The 15846-nt window shown below is 42.8% G+C and overlaps 1 protein-coding gene across 1 annotated transcript in view; it reads right to left on the bottom strand.

The window, feature by feature from the left end:
• ALX4 (ALX homeobox 4) overlaps positions 1–15846 on the bottom strand; it is a 107280-nt gene that overhangs the window by 23008 nt on the left and 68426 nt on the right. Inside the window, exon 2 of the mRNA XM_075325734.1 lies at positions 5775–6061. Within this exon, the coding sequence (XP_075181849.1) occupies positions 5775–6061 (287 nt within the window). The remainder of the gene's footprint in view (positions 1–5774; positions 6062–15846) is intronic.

Genomic DNA, 15846 nt, shown 5'->3' with positions numbered 1-15846 from the left:
AGCTCTGCTACACAGGTCATTGCTAAGCCAGCTCTGCTCCATACGTCATTGCTCTTCTAGCTCTGCTACATAGGTCATTGCTCTTCCAGCTCTGCTACATAGGTCACTGCTGTCCCAGCTCTGCTATGCTAGTTTGGCATCTCTTCCACACTTTGCTGCATCTTCCACACTTCACTCCCATCTCTGCTATCCTGCAGCACCAACACTATTTATCCATGTTGCTCAAGAATTGCCCAATCAGAATCAGGGGCTTGGAGGGTCTTCCTCACCTGGAGGGACATAATAATATTCATAAAAGGGAAATAAAAATAATCTGTGTATGAAGTTCTTATTATTTCTGCTTGCTGTCAGTGAATAGATACATTTTTTTATAAACCCACAGCCTCTAAATCCATATCACACTGGTTTACTCCATTCTGTGATTACAATTTATTAATATAAACAATCCTCTAAATCAGCAGCACAAATGTCTCTCCTGTGCAGACAGTTTGTTACAATGTATCAGTGCAGGTAAAATGTATCCGGCTGCTTAGACCTGATAGAAGGAAAACCTTAACAAGCTGTGAGAATGAAATCAGAAAGAAAACAGGAAGGTTTTTATTCACTGACAGCAAGCAGAAATTAACGTGATAGGGAGTCTTATTAAACCAGAATCAGCAAACTTCCTTTATGTAATTTCCTAACTTTGGCCCCAGGACAGGGGAATCTTCGCCGTGACTCTACGTCGCCCCCCTTCTGTCAGGTCGGGGGGTGCAGTGCAGTGTCATGAATCTATGGGGTGATGCTGAGATGCATCTGATGGGACGACCACATACTTATAAGTAATTAGGGCAGATTTATGGCTTCTTCCCTTTAAGGAGACTTTTATTGCTGTTGTGAATATTAAACATTCTAGATCTCATCATCGCAGAACGGTGGCCCCCGGGGGTCATCTTATAAATAGGCCGGGGATCCGCGTGAGGTCAGACGCGGGGTGAACATCAGGCTGGAATATTAGGATTTATATTAGATGGTGATATTACAGATGACACCCCGGACCCCCGGCGGCCTCTTTATTTGGGGGGAATCTCAGAGCACACTGTCAGCATTGTGTCCTGGGAAAACAGCTTGGGATGAGAGGCTCAGATAACTTGTGCTTGTTTTCATTACGTCTTTAATTTCCTGTAGCCTGTCGTTTTTCCCTAACACCACCCCCCATGGATAAGAGGGGGAAGGGATAGATCGCAATCAGCAGATGTAGAATTATGAATCGCATACAGCGGTAATAGAGGATTAGATGCTGGGGAACTACAAGTCACAGCATGCCGTCACACTGACCATGAATACAGCGTCTTACGAAGGGCATAGAATAAGTCATTATACAGAACTGCTGCGGAACCTCCTTTCCTAGAGAACGCAGAAGCTGAATGAATTAGCGTTCCCTTTTCTGTAGCAATTTATACATGAATGATACATTGTCCAAGCTGCTGCGGAACATCTTGTTGATCTGCAAAACTGAAAACCCATATAGACTAAGGGTACTTTCACACTTGCGTTGGTTTTTTTTTGGCGCAATCCGCTGTCTTGGGAAACAACGGAATCCGTTAACGGATCCCATAGACTTGCATTGATGACGGATTGTGCCAAAAGTACCTGCGTTGCTTCCGTTGGCCGATGCTCCGTTGCTTCCGCCAAGCGGAAGCAACGCAGAATGTAACGTTAAATGCTTGTGTCAAAATGACGCCAACCAACGGATTCCGTTGGTTCAGTTAAAATTTATAATGGTTCCCTATGGTAGCGGATTCCGTTGCTAAGTGCTTAACAATGGAATCCGCTGCTGGATTCCGCTAATTTATACTGAGCATGCCCACAATGAAAAAAAAATGAAAAAAGAAATAAAACAGAGCTGACGGATTCCGTTAGACGGACGCCTAACGGATGCCAAACGGATGCAACGGTCCGTTATTTCACAGGAATCAGCTAACGGATTCCTGTGAAATAACGGAACCGTTGCATCCGTTGACACCACAAAAATAACGGATGCGTCAAAACGACGCAGCAACGGACCCAGCGGATTCAAACCAACGCAAGTGTGAAACTAGCCTAATACGGTATTGCTCAGCTGAGATTTTGCTACAATGGTATATGGTCTCAGAACCAAAGAGTCTAAACAATGTTTACTTGCACTGATACATTGTATCAAACTATCAGAATATAAGAAGAGCAGAGCTGTTAACTCACAGAGGATTGTACAGATATGATTGTATCAAACACATTGTATAAAACTATGAAAATATAAGAGAGAACAATGTTGTTATCTCAGAGGATTGTACAGATATGGTTGTATCAAACACATTGTATCAAACTATCAAAATATAAGAGAGAACAGAGCAGTTAACTCACAGAAGATTGTACAGATATGATTGTATCAAACTATCAAAATATAGGAGAGGGCAGAGCTGTTAACTCACAAAGGATTGTACAGATACAATTGTATCAAACACATTGTATCAATATATCAGGATATAATAGGGAACAGTGCTATTAACTCACAAAGGATTGTACAGATATGATTGTATCAAACACATTGTATCAAACTATCAAAATATAAGATTAATGTTGTTAACTCAGAGGATTGTACAGATATGATTGTATCAAATACATTGTTCTCTCTTATATTCTGATAGTTTGATACAATGCTGTTAACTTACAGAGGATTGTACAAATATGGTTGTATCAAACACATTGTATCAAACTATGAGAATATAAGAGAGAACAGTGCTATTAACTCACAGAGGATTGTACAGATATGATTGTATCAAATACATTGTATCAAACTATCAGAATATAAAAGAGATCAGAGCTATTGAGTTATTAACTCACAGAGGATTGTACAGATACAATTGTAACAAACCCTCAGCTGTGAAAGTCGCTAAGGGGTATGTGACAACAAATCGCTAGGACCCTCACAGATCCGGAGATTAAAGGGACCACAGCCCTGATTCTGCCCTGCAGTCCCTTCTCAGGATCTGTGGGGGTCCCAGCGATATGCCGTCACATACCCCTTAGAGACACTCACAGCTGAGGGTTTGTTACAATTGTATCTGTACAATTCTCTGTGAGTTAACAGCTCTGCTCTCTCTTATATTCTGATACATTGTATCAATTACATTGTATCAAACTATCAATGTTTAGACTCTTCGGTTCTCAGACCACTGTAGCAAAATCTCAGCCGAGCAATAGTGAGAGTTAATAGCCAACAGCAATAGTGAGAGCTGAGAGTTAGCAGCGCTGGTCTCTCTAATATCCTGATAGTTTGATACAATGTATCAGTGCAAGTAAATATACTGCAATATATGGAGCTGCCACTCACAGTGAATATGGTCGGCCGAGATTCCCTGTAGACGAATGACCAAAACTGCAAATTCATCAGTCTCAGGATTTGTGCTTATTCTCAGAGATCAGACTCCACCAACCATAAAATGAAGGCATATGCTAGTGATATGGGAGTACCCCTTTAAGTGAATGTGCAACATCCTGCAGGGATTATTTACATAATATATCTTTATAGGGGGTCTGGCTTTTAAATTTCTGATTTGCAGCTCAAAACCCTCTACTTACATTTTAAAATGTCCCCTTCCTGCAGCCACCACTAGAGGGAGCACCCTGTACACTGTTAGTATTGAGCTTCAGGAGACTTTTCGGAATAAGCTCCCATGTGTGTACACTATTTCTTGACTTGAATGCTTCATTTTCATCACTTTTCTCCTCTGCAGGTTCCATTTCTAATTTTCGGTTGTCTCTGAGCTGGTAGGTGGAGACTCCCTCCTATGCTGTCTCCCATACACAGCACACACAGACAGGATGGATTCCTGCTCTCCAGTCGCTATGTAGCATATGTTCAGAAGCAGAATTTAAGACATGATACATGAGTTTTGAGCTGTGTGGATGTGACTCCAGCTCTGCACTTTCTAGGATGCAGCGGCACTGCTCTGTGGGTGTCTTTACTTCTATCTCACTCTGCTCCATCTCCCCCTACGCTTTCCATAAACCTTAATAGGCAGTTGTAACCTGATTCCTCAGTGATCTGGCCTCTATGAACTGCCTTGACGAGGACAGGTTTTAGCATTTTTTTAAGATAGGGTAGAAGTGGCTCATAAGTTGAGAAAGAAAAATGTTTTGACAATAAAATACAGTGCCAGTCAAAAGTTTGAACACCCCTGTTTTTGCAGTGGTTTCCTTGTTCTTACTGGAATGTGTACATTGTAGATTTAGCTTTCCATCTCCTTGGCATTCTCTCTCCAGCAGCTTCCCCATGTCAACAACCTGGAATGGCTTCCAACCGTCTTGAATCAAGTTGCAGAAGTGTTGAGCACTTTTCGGCTCCTTTACCTTCACTCCAACTCATCCCACGCCATCTCATTTGGGATGGGGTTGGGTGATTGTGGAGGCCATGTCCTCTGAGCAGCCTCCAACCTTCTCCTCCTTGGTCACATAGTCCTTATATAAACTCCAGGTGTTCTGGGTTATTGTCCATTTAGAACACAAGTGATGATCTCACTGTGTGCAAACCAGATGGGATGACATGTAATTGCAAAAGACTGGTCACCATGCTGGGTCAGTGTGCCTTGAATTTGTAATAAATTACCAACAGTGTCACCAACAAAGCCCCCCACATCATCACACCTCCCCTCAGTGCTTCATGGTGGGCACCAGAATGCAATCACCTTTTCTGTGTCTCACAAGACATGGTACTAAAATTCTCTAATTCTGACTCATCAGATCAAAGTACAGGTTTCCACTGATCTAATGTCCTGTCCTTGAGGTTTTTTGCCCAAACCTTTTTCTTCTGGTTTGCGGTCACCAGTAGAGGAGTATTTGCCACAATTCAACCATAAAGGCCACTTCTCATAGCCTCCTCAGGACAGTTGATGTTAGGAAGTATCTGCTATTTGACATCTGTGCATCATTTATGAGTGCTGTGAATTTTCAGTGTCAAAAGTTAGTAACTCTGATGAACTTATCCTCTGCAGCAGTGGTAATTCATAGTCTTCCTTTACTGGGTATTTCCAATGACTTCAATGTTCTAACACTTTTCTAGAATAACTGACCTACCTGCCTTAAAGTAATGAAGGACTGTCAGTTCTCTTTACTTAGTTGAGTGATTCTTGCCATATTCGCTTAGAACAATTTTGGAATAGGACTCGGCACTATAGGCAACTATGTAGCAGCAACTCATGGTTGTAAATAATTTCTCAAGGCCAGTGATTCCATACATGAACTACTGACAAGTTAACTTGCTTATCGAAAGCCATTCCAAGTGATGACCTGATTGAGCGGTGTGAGAGAATGCCAAAAGGGTATAAAGCTGTCATCAGAGTAAAAGGGGCATATATTAGGAGTCTGAAGAGTAACATATAAATGGTTTGTATCATGCTTATTGTCGCTTTACTACTTGTGTTTATATGTTTTGCTGCCTTCAGACTGAATCTACAATGTGCACATTCCAATAAGAACAAGGAAATCCACTGCAGAAACAGGGGTGTCCAAACACTTGACCAGAACTTTTACAAAGTTTCTTATTTTCTCCTGTACTATCGATCTATGCAACATTTGTTAAAAGAACGCTGAATATTTAAAAACAAATATGGTGCGGAAATTTCCTAAATTTTCCCCATTCCTTGCTGTAAGGAAGATGTGTGTGAAGTAATAGTGGCAGATCTCTCATTCTGGCGCACCACTATAAAGGGGACCGCCATGGGCACGTGCTCGGCCCTGCACAGATATTGCTGTACCTGCACTCGGGCCTCTGTCAGGTCAGTCCTCATGGCCAGCTGTTCCCGGGCGTAAACATCTGGATAGTGCGTCTTCTGGAAGACTTTCTCCAGCTCCTCCAGCTGGTAACTTGTAAACGTGGTCCTGTTCCTCCTCTTTTTTCCTTTGTTGCTCTCAGATTCGGCTTTATCCATAGGCAAATCACCGCTTCCTCGATCCTGGGAGCCCTTCCCTGACCCTTCCTTATTCAGGTATCCACTGTCCATTCCTGGGGGTTCACTGTTTGGCGTTAGAGAAGTTTCTTTACCTGCAAAGTGATAAAAAAAAAATAATATTAAGCATTTATGATAGTATTAACAAATACCGAGAGAAGCAACAGTATTGCTGACTTGCTGACTGTTTCCTGCAGCATTCTGCAGGAAACAGTCAGTAAGTTTGTCATCTCCAACAGCTATAACAGACATCCAATTACCATACAAAGTCTGGAGAAAACACAATTACACTAGTAATGGAAGAAAAATCTGAATATGAAGGAGAACAGAGATTTCAGCTCTGAAGCCAGCACAGTTCTTAATGCAGTTCTCATTTTATCAGGTTATATTTAGTGGACTGTCTGCCCACAGAGGTCGGGTAGATCAAATCGGGGGTCACCTGTCAGGGAGTCCCTGTGGGTGTAATGAGGGGTATGTGGCACCAGTTAATGGGAGTCATAAATGAAGCAACGAGTGTTCCGTTCATTGATACATTCTAGAATGGGTTCCCATCGGGTTAACCCCGTCCTTTCCTTGATGCCACATTCTGAATTCTGCGATGATTAATATTTCTCTCTGGATTGGCACTGTGCAGTGTGTGTCTGTGGTGGTGAGGGCTGTAATCCGGGTTTCATGGTTTCGTGGTGACAGCTGCCAGCGCTGGTCTGTGGTTAAGTATATTATACAGGACGAATTCCCAGACACTAAATCTGCAGCCGGGGAATCACAAAAGCCAATATAAATAATAGTACAGGAGAATTCTATTATTCTGCGTCCACAAAACACACGGCACGACCCCAAAACTGGACCGGACTGTAAAACCAGTCTGTTATACACTATACATAGAACACTACAACCTCCAGCATGCCCAGAGCACTAGTCTATTATACTCTACATAAAGAACACTACAACCCCCAGCATGCCCAGAGCACTATTGTATTGTACTCTATACATAGAACACTACAACCCCCAGCATGCCCAGAGCACTAATCTATTATACTCTATACATAGAACACTACAACCCCCAGCATGCCCAGAACACTACTCTATTATACACTATACATAGAACACTACAACCCCCAGCATGCCCAGAGCACTACTCTATTATACTCTATACATAGAACACTACAACCCCCAGCATGCCCAGAGCACTATTCTATTATACTCTATACATAGAACACTACAACCCCCAGCATGCCCAGAGCACTACTCTATTATACTCTATACATAGAGCACTACAACCCCCAGCATGCCCAGAGCACTATTCTATTATACTCTATACATAGAACACTACAACCCCCAGCATGCCCAGAACACTACTCTATTATACTCTCTATATAGAGCACTACAACCCCCAGCATGCCCAGAGCACTATTCTATTATACTCTATACATAGAACACTACAACCCCCAGCATGCCCAGAGCACTACTCTATTATACCCTATACATAGAGCACTACAACCCCCAGCATGCCCAGAGCACTATTCTATTATACTCTATACATAGAACACTATAACCCCCAGCATGCCCAGAGCACTACTCTATTATACTCTATACATAGAGCACTACAACCCCCAGCATGCCCAGAGCACTATTCTATTATACTCTATACATAGAACACTACAACCCCCAGCATGCCCAGAACACTACTCTATTATACTCTCTATATAGAGCACTACAACCCCCAGCATGCCCAGAGCACTACTCTATTATACTCTATACATAGAACACTACAACCCCCAGCATGCCCAGAGCACTGTTCTATTATACTCTATACATAGAACACTACAACCCCCAGCATGCCCAGAGCACTTCTCTATTATACTCTATACATAGAACACTACAACCCCCAGCATGCCCAGAGCACTACTCTATTATACTCTATACATAGAACACTACATCCCCCAGCATGCCCAGAGCACTATTCTATTATACTCTATACATAGAACACTACAACCCCCAGCATGCCCAGAGCACTACTCTATTATACTCTATACATAGAGCACTACAACCCCCAGCATGCCCAGAGCACTACTCTATTATACTCTATACATAGAGCACTACAACCCCCAGCATGCCCAGAGCACTATTCTATTATACTCTCTATATAGAGCACTACAACCCCCAGCATGCCCAGAGCACTATTCTATTATACTCTATACATAGAACACTACAACCCCCAGCATGCCCAGAACACTACTCTATTATACTCTATACATAGAACACTACAACCCCCAGCATGCCCAGAGCACTACTCTATTATACTCTATACATAGAGCACTACAACCCCCAGCATGCCCAGAGCACTATTCTATTATACTCTATACATAGAACACTACAACCCCCAGCATGCCCAGAGCACTACTCTATTATACTCTCTATATAGAGCACTACAACCCCCAGCATGCCCAGAGCACTAGTCTATTATACTCTACATAAAGAACACTACAACCCCCAGCATGCCCAGAGCACTATTGTATTGTACTCTATACATAGAACACTACAACCCCCAGCATGCCCAGAGCACTAATCTATTATACTCTATACATAGAACACTACAACCCCCAGCATGCCCAGAACACTACTCTATTATACACTATACATAGAACACTACAACCCCCAGCATGCCCAGAGCACTACTCTATTATACTCTATACATAGAACACTACAACCCCCAGCATGCCCAGAGCACTATTCTATTATACTCTATACATAGAACACTACAACCCCCAGCATGCCCAGAGCACTACTCTATTATACTCTATACATAGAGCACTACAACCCCCAGCATGCCCAGAGCACTATTCTATTATACTCTATACATAGAACACTACAACCCCCAGCATGCCCAGAACACTACTCTATTATACTCTCTATATAGAGCACTACAACCCCCAGCATGCCCAGAGCACTATTCTATTATACTCTATACATAGAACACTACAACCCCCAGCATGCCCAGAGCACTACTCTATTATACCCTATACATAGAGCACTACAACCCCCAGCATGCCCAGAGCACTATTCTATTATACTCTATACATAGAACACTATAACCCCCAGCATGCCCAGAGCACTACTCTATTATACTCTATACATAGAGCACTACAACCCCCAGCATGCCCAGAGCACTATTCTATTATACTCTATACATAGAACACTACAACCCCCAGCATGCCCAGAACACTACTCTATTATACTCTCTATATAGAGCACTACAACCCCCAGCATGCCCAGAGCACTACTCTATTATACTCTATACATAGAACACTACAACCCCCAGCATGCCCAGAGCACTGTTCTATTATACTCTATACATAGAACACTACAACCCCCAGCATGCCCAGAGCACTTCTCTATTATACTCTATACATAGAACACTACAACCCCCAGCATGCCCAGAGCACTACTCTATTATACTCTATACATAGAACACTACATCCCCCAGCATGCCCAGAGCACTATTCTATTATACTCTATACATAGAACACTACAACCCCCAGCATGCCCAGAGCACTACTCTATTATACTCTATACATAGAGCACTACAACCCCCAGCATGCCCAGAGCACTACTCTATTATACTCTATACATAGAGCACTACAACCCCCAGCATGCCCAGAGCACTATTCTATTATACTCTCTATATAGAGCACTACAACCCCCAGCATGCCCAGAGCACTATTCTATTATACTCTATACATAGAACACTACAACCCCCAGCATGCCCAGAACACTACTCTATTATACTCTATACATAGAACACTACAACCCCCAGCATGCCCAGAGCACTACTCTATTATACTCTATACATAGAGCACTACAACCCCCAGCATGCCCAGAGCACTATTCTATTATACTCTATACATAGAACACTACAACCCCCAGCATGCCCAGAGCACTACTCTATTATACTCTCTATATAGAGCACTACAACCCCCAGCATGCCCAGAGCACTATTCTATTATACTCTATACATAGAACACTACAACCCCCAGCATGCCCAGAACACTACTCTATTATACTCTCTATATAGAGCACTACAACCCCCAGCATGCCCAGAGCACTACTCTATTATACTCTATACATAGAGCACTACAACCCCCAGCATGCCCAGAACACTACTCTATTATACTCTATACATAGAACACTACAACCCCCAGCATGCCCAGAACACTACTCTATTATACTCTCTATATAGAGCACTACAACCCCCAGCATGCCCAGAGCACTACTCTATTATACCCTATACATAGAGCACTACAACCCCCAGCATGCCCAGAACACTACTCTATTATACTCTATACATAGAACACTACAACCCCCAGCATGCCCAGAGCACTGTTCTATTATACTCTATACATAGAACACTACAACCTCCAGCATGCCCAGAGCACTACTCTATTATACCCTATACATAGAGCACTACAACCCCCAGCATGCCCAGAACACTACTCTATTATACTCTATACATAGAACACTACAACCCCCAGCATGCCCAGAGCACTGTTCTATTATACTCTATACATAGAACACTACAACCCCCAGCATGCCCAGAGCACTACTCTATTATACTCTATACATAGAACACTACAACCTCCAGCATGCCCAGAGCACTACTCTATTATACCCTATACATAGAGCACTACAACCCCCAGCATGCCCAGAACACTACTCTATTATACTCTATACATAGAACACTACAACCCCCAGCATGCCCAGAGCACTGTTCTATTATACTCTATACATAGAACACTACAACCCCCAGCATGCCCAGAGCACTACTCTATTATACTCTATACATAGAACACTACAACCCCCAGCATGCCCAGAACACTACTCTATTATACTCTATACATAGAGCACTACAACCCCCAGCATGCCCAGAGCACTATTCTATTATACCCTATACATAGAACACTACAACACCCAGCATGCCCAGAACACTACTCTATTATACTCTATACATAGAGCACTACAACCCCCAGCATGCCCAGAGCACTATTCTATTATACTCTATACATAGAACACTACAACCCCCAGCATGCCCAGAACACTACTCTATTATACTCTATACATAGAACACTACAACACCCAGCATGCCCAGAGCATTTTTCTATTATACTCTATATATGGAACACTACAACCCCCAGCATGACCTAACCAATGGAAATTAGACTTTCCGTACAGCCCATCTGTTTCTGGGAAAGCTGGGTACATTTGTGTTTCCTTTTAGGTTTCTACATATAAATCTGTTTTTTGCTACTTTGTTTCTTTCCTTTTATAAGGGGAGATGCTTCTTAAAGGGGAAGTCCATCAGACACTGTTCGGGTTTTCTAGGGGGGATAACCTTTTTTCTTTGCTCTTGTTGCGCAGCTTCTCTTATATGGATGGAGTTCGGCTTCTTCTGAGCCCCCTATCTGTGATCAGTGAAGTCCTCGCCCCCCTATCTGTGATCAGTGAAGTCCTCGCCCCCGGGTGTGTGGAGGGGTCTCTGCTCCTGTCACTGATCCCCAGCCCACCAGCCCACTCTGTGTTGGATGAGCCGGGGGCCAAAGTTCAGAGGAATGAAACTCCAGGATTTAGAAGGAGATTTCACAACTCAACTTTCTGTGACCTCTGAAAGTCATTTTATCTTCCTCCAGCCTCAGCCGCACATTAGATTGTCAGCTCATATGGTGGTACTGATTCATTGCAGCCACATGGAGCACTATGCGGGGAGATGTATGGCTGCTCAGGGCCGGGAAGGATTTGGATAATCCGCTGGTGCTGGGGGACCGGCCTCCACTGATCTCCCAGAGTCTATGATGTTCTCTGCTGAAGGTCTTACTGCAGATTCAGACTCCATACAAAGGGGGCGCTGTGAGGGGCTTATTGAGTATGCATAGAAGTATGGAAGAGACCCCACCAATTGGAGGTAGTAATCCTAAAAGTCAATATTGATCCTTTAAAGTGCACCAATCACCAGGATTTTCCTATATAACCTAAAGCCAGTGCTATACTGGCACTATCAGGCTGATTCTATACATACAGTGCTATACTACACTATCATGCTGATTCTATACATACAGTGCTATACTGGCACTATCAGGCTGATTCTATACATACAGTGCTATACTGGCACTATCAGGCTGATTCTATACATACAGTGCTATACTGGCACTATCAGGCTGATTCTATACATACAGTGCTATACTGGCACTATCAGACTGATTCTATACATACAGCGCTATACTGGCACTATCAGGCTGGTTCTATACATACAGTGCTATACTAGCACTATCAGGCTGATTCTATACATACAGTGCTATACTGGCGCTATCAGGCTGATTCTATACATACAGTGCTATACTGGCACTATCAGGCTGATTCTATACATACAGTGCTATACTGGCACTATCAGGCTGATTCTATACATACAGTTCTATACTGGCACTATCAGGCTGATCCTATACATACAGTGCTATACTGGCGCTATCAGGCTGATTCTATACATACAGTGCTATACTGGCACTATCAGGCTGATTCTATACATACAGTGCTATACTGGCGCTATCAGGCTGATTCTATACATACAGTGCTATACTGGCACTATCAGGCTGATTCTATACATACAGTGCTATACTGGCACTATCAGGCTGATTCTATACATACAGCGCTATACTGGCACTATCAGGCTGATTCTATACATACAGTGCTATACTGGCGCTATCAGGCTGATTCTATACATACAGTGCTATACTGGCGCTATCAGGCTGCTTCTATACATACAGTGCTATACTGGCACTATCAGGCTGATTCTATACATACAGCGCTATACTGGCGCTATCAGGCTGATTCTATACATACAGTGCTATACTGGCGCTATCAGGCTGATTCTATACATACAGTGCTATACTGGCGCTATCAGGCTGATTCTATACATACAGCGCTATACTGGCGCTATCAGGCTGATTCTATACATACAGTGCTATACTGGCGCTATCAGGCTGATTCTATACATACAGCGCTATACTGGCGCTATCAGGCTGATTCTATACATACAGTGCTATACTGGCGCTATCAGGCTGATTCTATACATACAGTGCTATACTGGCACGATCAGGCTGATTCTATACATACAGCGCTATACTGGCGCTATCAGGCTGATTCTATACATACAGTGCTATACTGGCGCTATCAGGCTGATTCTATACATACAGCGCTATACTGGCACTATCAGGCTGATTCTATACATACAGCGCTATACTGGCACTATCAGGCTGATTCTTTACATACAGTGCTATACTGGCGCTATCAGGCTGATTCTATACATACAGTGCTATACTGGCACTATCAGGCTGATTCTATACATACAGTGCTATACTGGCACTATCAGGCTGATTCTATACATACAGTGCTATACTGGCACTATCAGGCTGATTCTATACATACAGCGCTATACTGGCGCTATCAGGCTGATTCTATACATACAGTGCTATACTGGCGCTATCAGGCTGATTCTATACATACAGCGCTATACTGGCACTATCAGGCTGATTCTATACATACAGTGCTATACTGGCGCTATCAGGCTGATTCTATACATACAGTGCTATACTGGCACTATCAGGCTGATTCTATACATACAGTGCTATACTGGCACTATCAGGCTGATTCTATACATACAGTGCTATACTGGCGCTATCAGGCTGATTCTATACATACAGTGCTATACTGGCACTATCAAGCTGATTCTATACATACCGTGCTATACTGGCACTATCAGGCTGATTCTATACATACAGTGCTATACTGGCACTATCAGGCTGATTCTATACATACAGTGCTATACTGGCACTATCAGGCTGATTCTATACATACAGTGCTATACTGGTGCTATCAGGCTGATTCTATACATACAGTGCTATACTGGCGCTATCAGGCTGAGTCTATACATACAGTGCTATACTGGCGCTATCAGGCTGATTCTATACATACAGTGCTATACTGGCACTATCAGGCTGATTCTATACATACCTTTAGGTTATAAACGAAAAGAACACACAGGAAAAAGGTTGCATTTTTATCATGAAACATACAATAATATTAATGATAATATCCTATATAGTGCAACCGTTGACTACATATAAATATTGGACAAATCGCATAATGGAAAGGTGAGAGAAAAAAGGAAAAACGATCAGACGTCCATATGGTGAAAAAAAGATTTTTTATTGACCAGTGCTGAGGTGGACACAGATAAAATTGCCATTAAAACACCAAGAAGAAACGGCCCCCCTGACGAAGGCGGTTGCCGAAACGGCCGTCGGGTAGGCGGATCTTCCGGCCGGTCACCTCCATTTGTTATACACGTGGTAAGCTGCATCGCCGCTCTGTGTCTCATATTCTATCCGCTTCCACTTTGGATTTATGCTGTGTGCTAACTTGTCTTATGAGACTTATGACATTGTCTCCACTCTGTTTAGTGGTGAATCTCTGCTATTATTGCACAGTGGATTGTATGCATATTCCCACGTGATTTATGCTTGATCTTTAACTGCACCAATGTCTGTGATATAGGCTAATATTGAAGTATTATATCTATAACATAGGTGATCATGCGCATTATGAATGCTTGACTTCTGTTGGCATTAATGTTTGTTATATAGGCTAATATTGTAGTCCCACATTTATAATATATGTGGTTATGCGCACTATGAATCCATATTTATAGAACGACACAGCTATGTACACACTGTCAGAGACATTTGGTGCATATTCAAGTCAGGCATCTATTAATTCTGTGACTGTTCCCATTGCCGGTTGTTTCTTCTTGGTGTTTTAATGGCAATTTTATCTGTGTGTCCACCTCAGCACTGGTCAATAAAAAAATCTTTTTTTCACCATATGGACGTCTGATCGTTTTTTCCTTTTTTCTTTCACCTATACATACCTTTAGTTGTCAGCTCGGATGTATAAGTTTTGAAACACAAGCAAGTAAAGTTTGTAAAATGAACAGCTTTTTGAATGGCAGCTGCTGATCGCTGTGGTGGGTATTCATAGTGATTCCCGCCCTCATGCCTGTTGTTCCTCCCCCTGTTATTTATGCTATTTCTATTATAGAATTGTTTTATTAAGTGGCTAGAAGGACCTGTGCTGATGTCATACCCATGTGACCAGAAGAGGCGAGGCCTCAGCCAACAGAAAAATAATGTTGCTTCCTGATATCAGCTATGTTGGCTGAGGCCATGCCCCTTTTTGTCACATGGGTATGACATCAGCACAGGACATTAGCACTGTACACTAAGCACTGTGACTCAGTGGTTATCACTGTACACTAAGCACTGTGACTCAGTGGTTATCACTGTACACTAATCAGCACTGTGATTCAGTGGTTATCACTGTACACTAATCAGCACTGTGACTCAGTGGTTATCACTGTACACTAATCAGCACTGTGATTCAGTGGTTATCACTGTACACTAATCAGCACTGTGACTCAGTGGTTATCACTGTACACTAATCAGCACTGTGACTCAGTGGTTATCACTGTACACTCCGCAGCACTGTGACTCAGTGTTTATCACTGTACACTAGGCAGCACTGTGACTCAGTGGTTATCACTGTACACTCGGCAGCACTGTGACTCAGTGGTTATCACTGTACACTAGGCAGCACTGTGACTCAGTGGTTATCACTGTACACTCAGCAGCACTGTGACTCAGTGGTTATTACTGTACACTAGGCAGCACTGTGACTCAGTGGTTATCACTGTACACTCGGCAGCACTGTGACTCAGTGGTTATCACTGTAGTCTTACAGTGCTGGGGTCCTGGATTCAAATCCCACCAAGGACAAC

The sequence above is a fragment of the Anomaloglossus baeobatrachus genome, chromosome 10 (assembly GCF_048569485.1).
Source record: "Anomaloglossus baeobatrachus isolate aAnoBae1 chromosome 10, aAnoBae1.hap1, whole genome shotgun sequence".
Taxonomy (NCBI): Eukaryota; Metazoa; Chordata; class Amphibia; order Anura; family Aromobatidae; genus Anomaloglossus; species Anomaloglossus baeobatrachus.
Note: the sequence above shows the minus strand (reverse complement) of the source record. Positions and strands in the feature narration are given on the sequence as shown.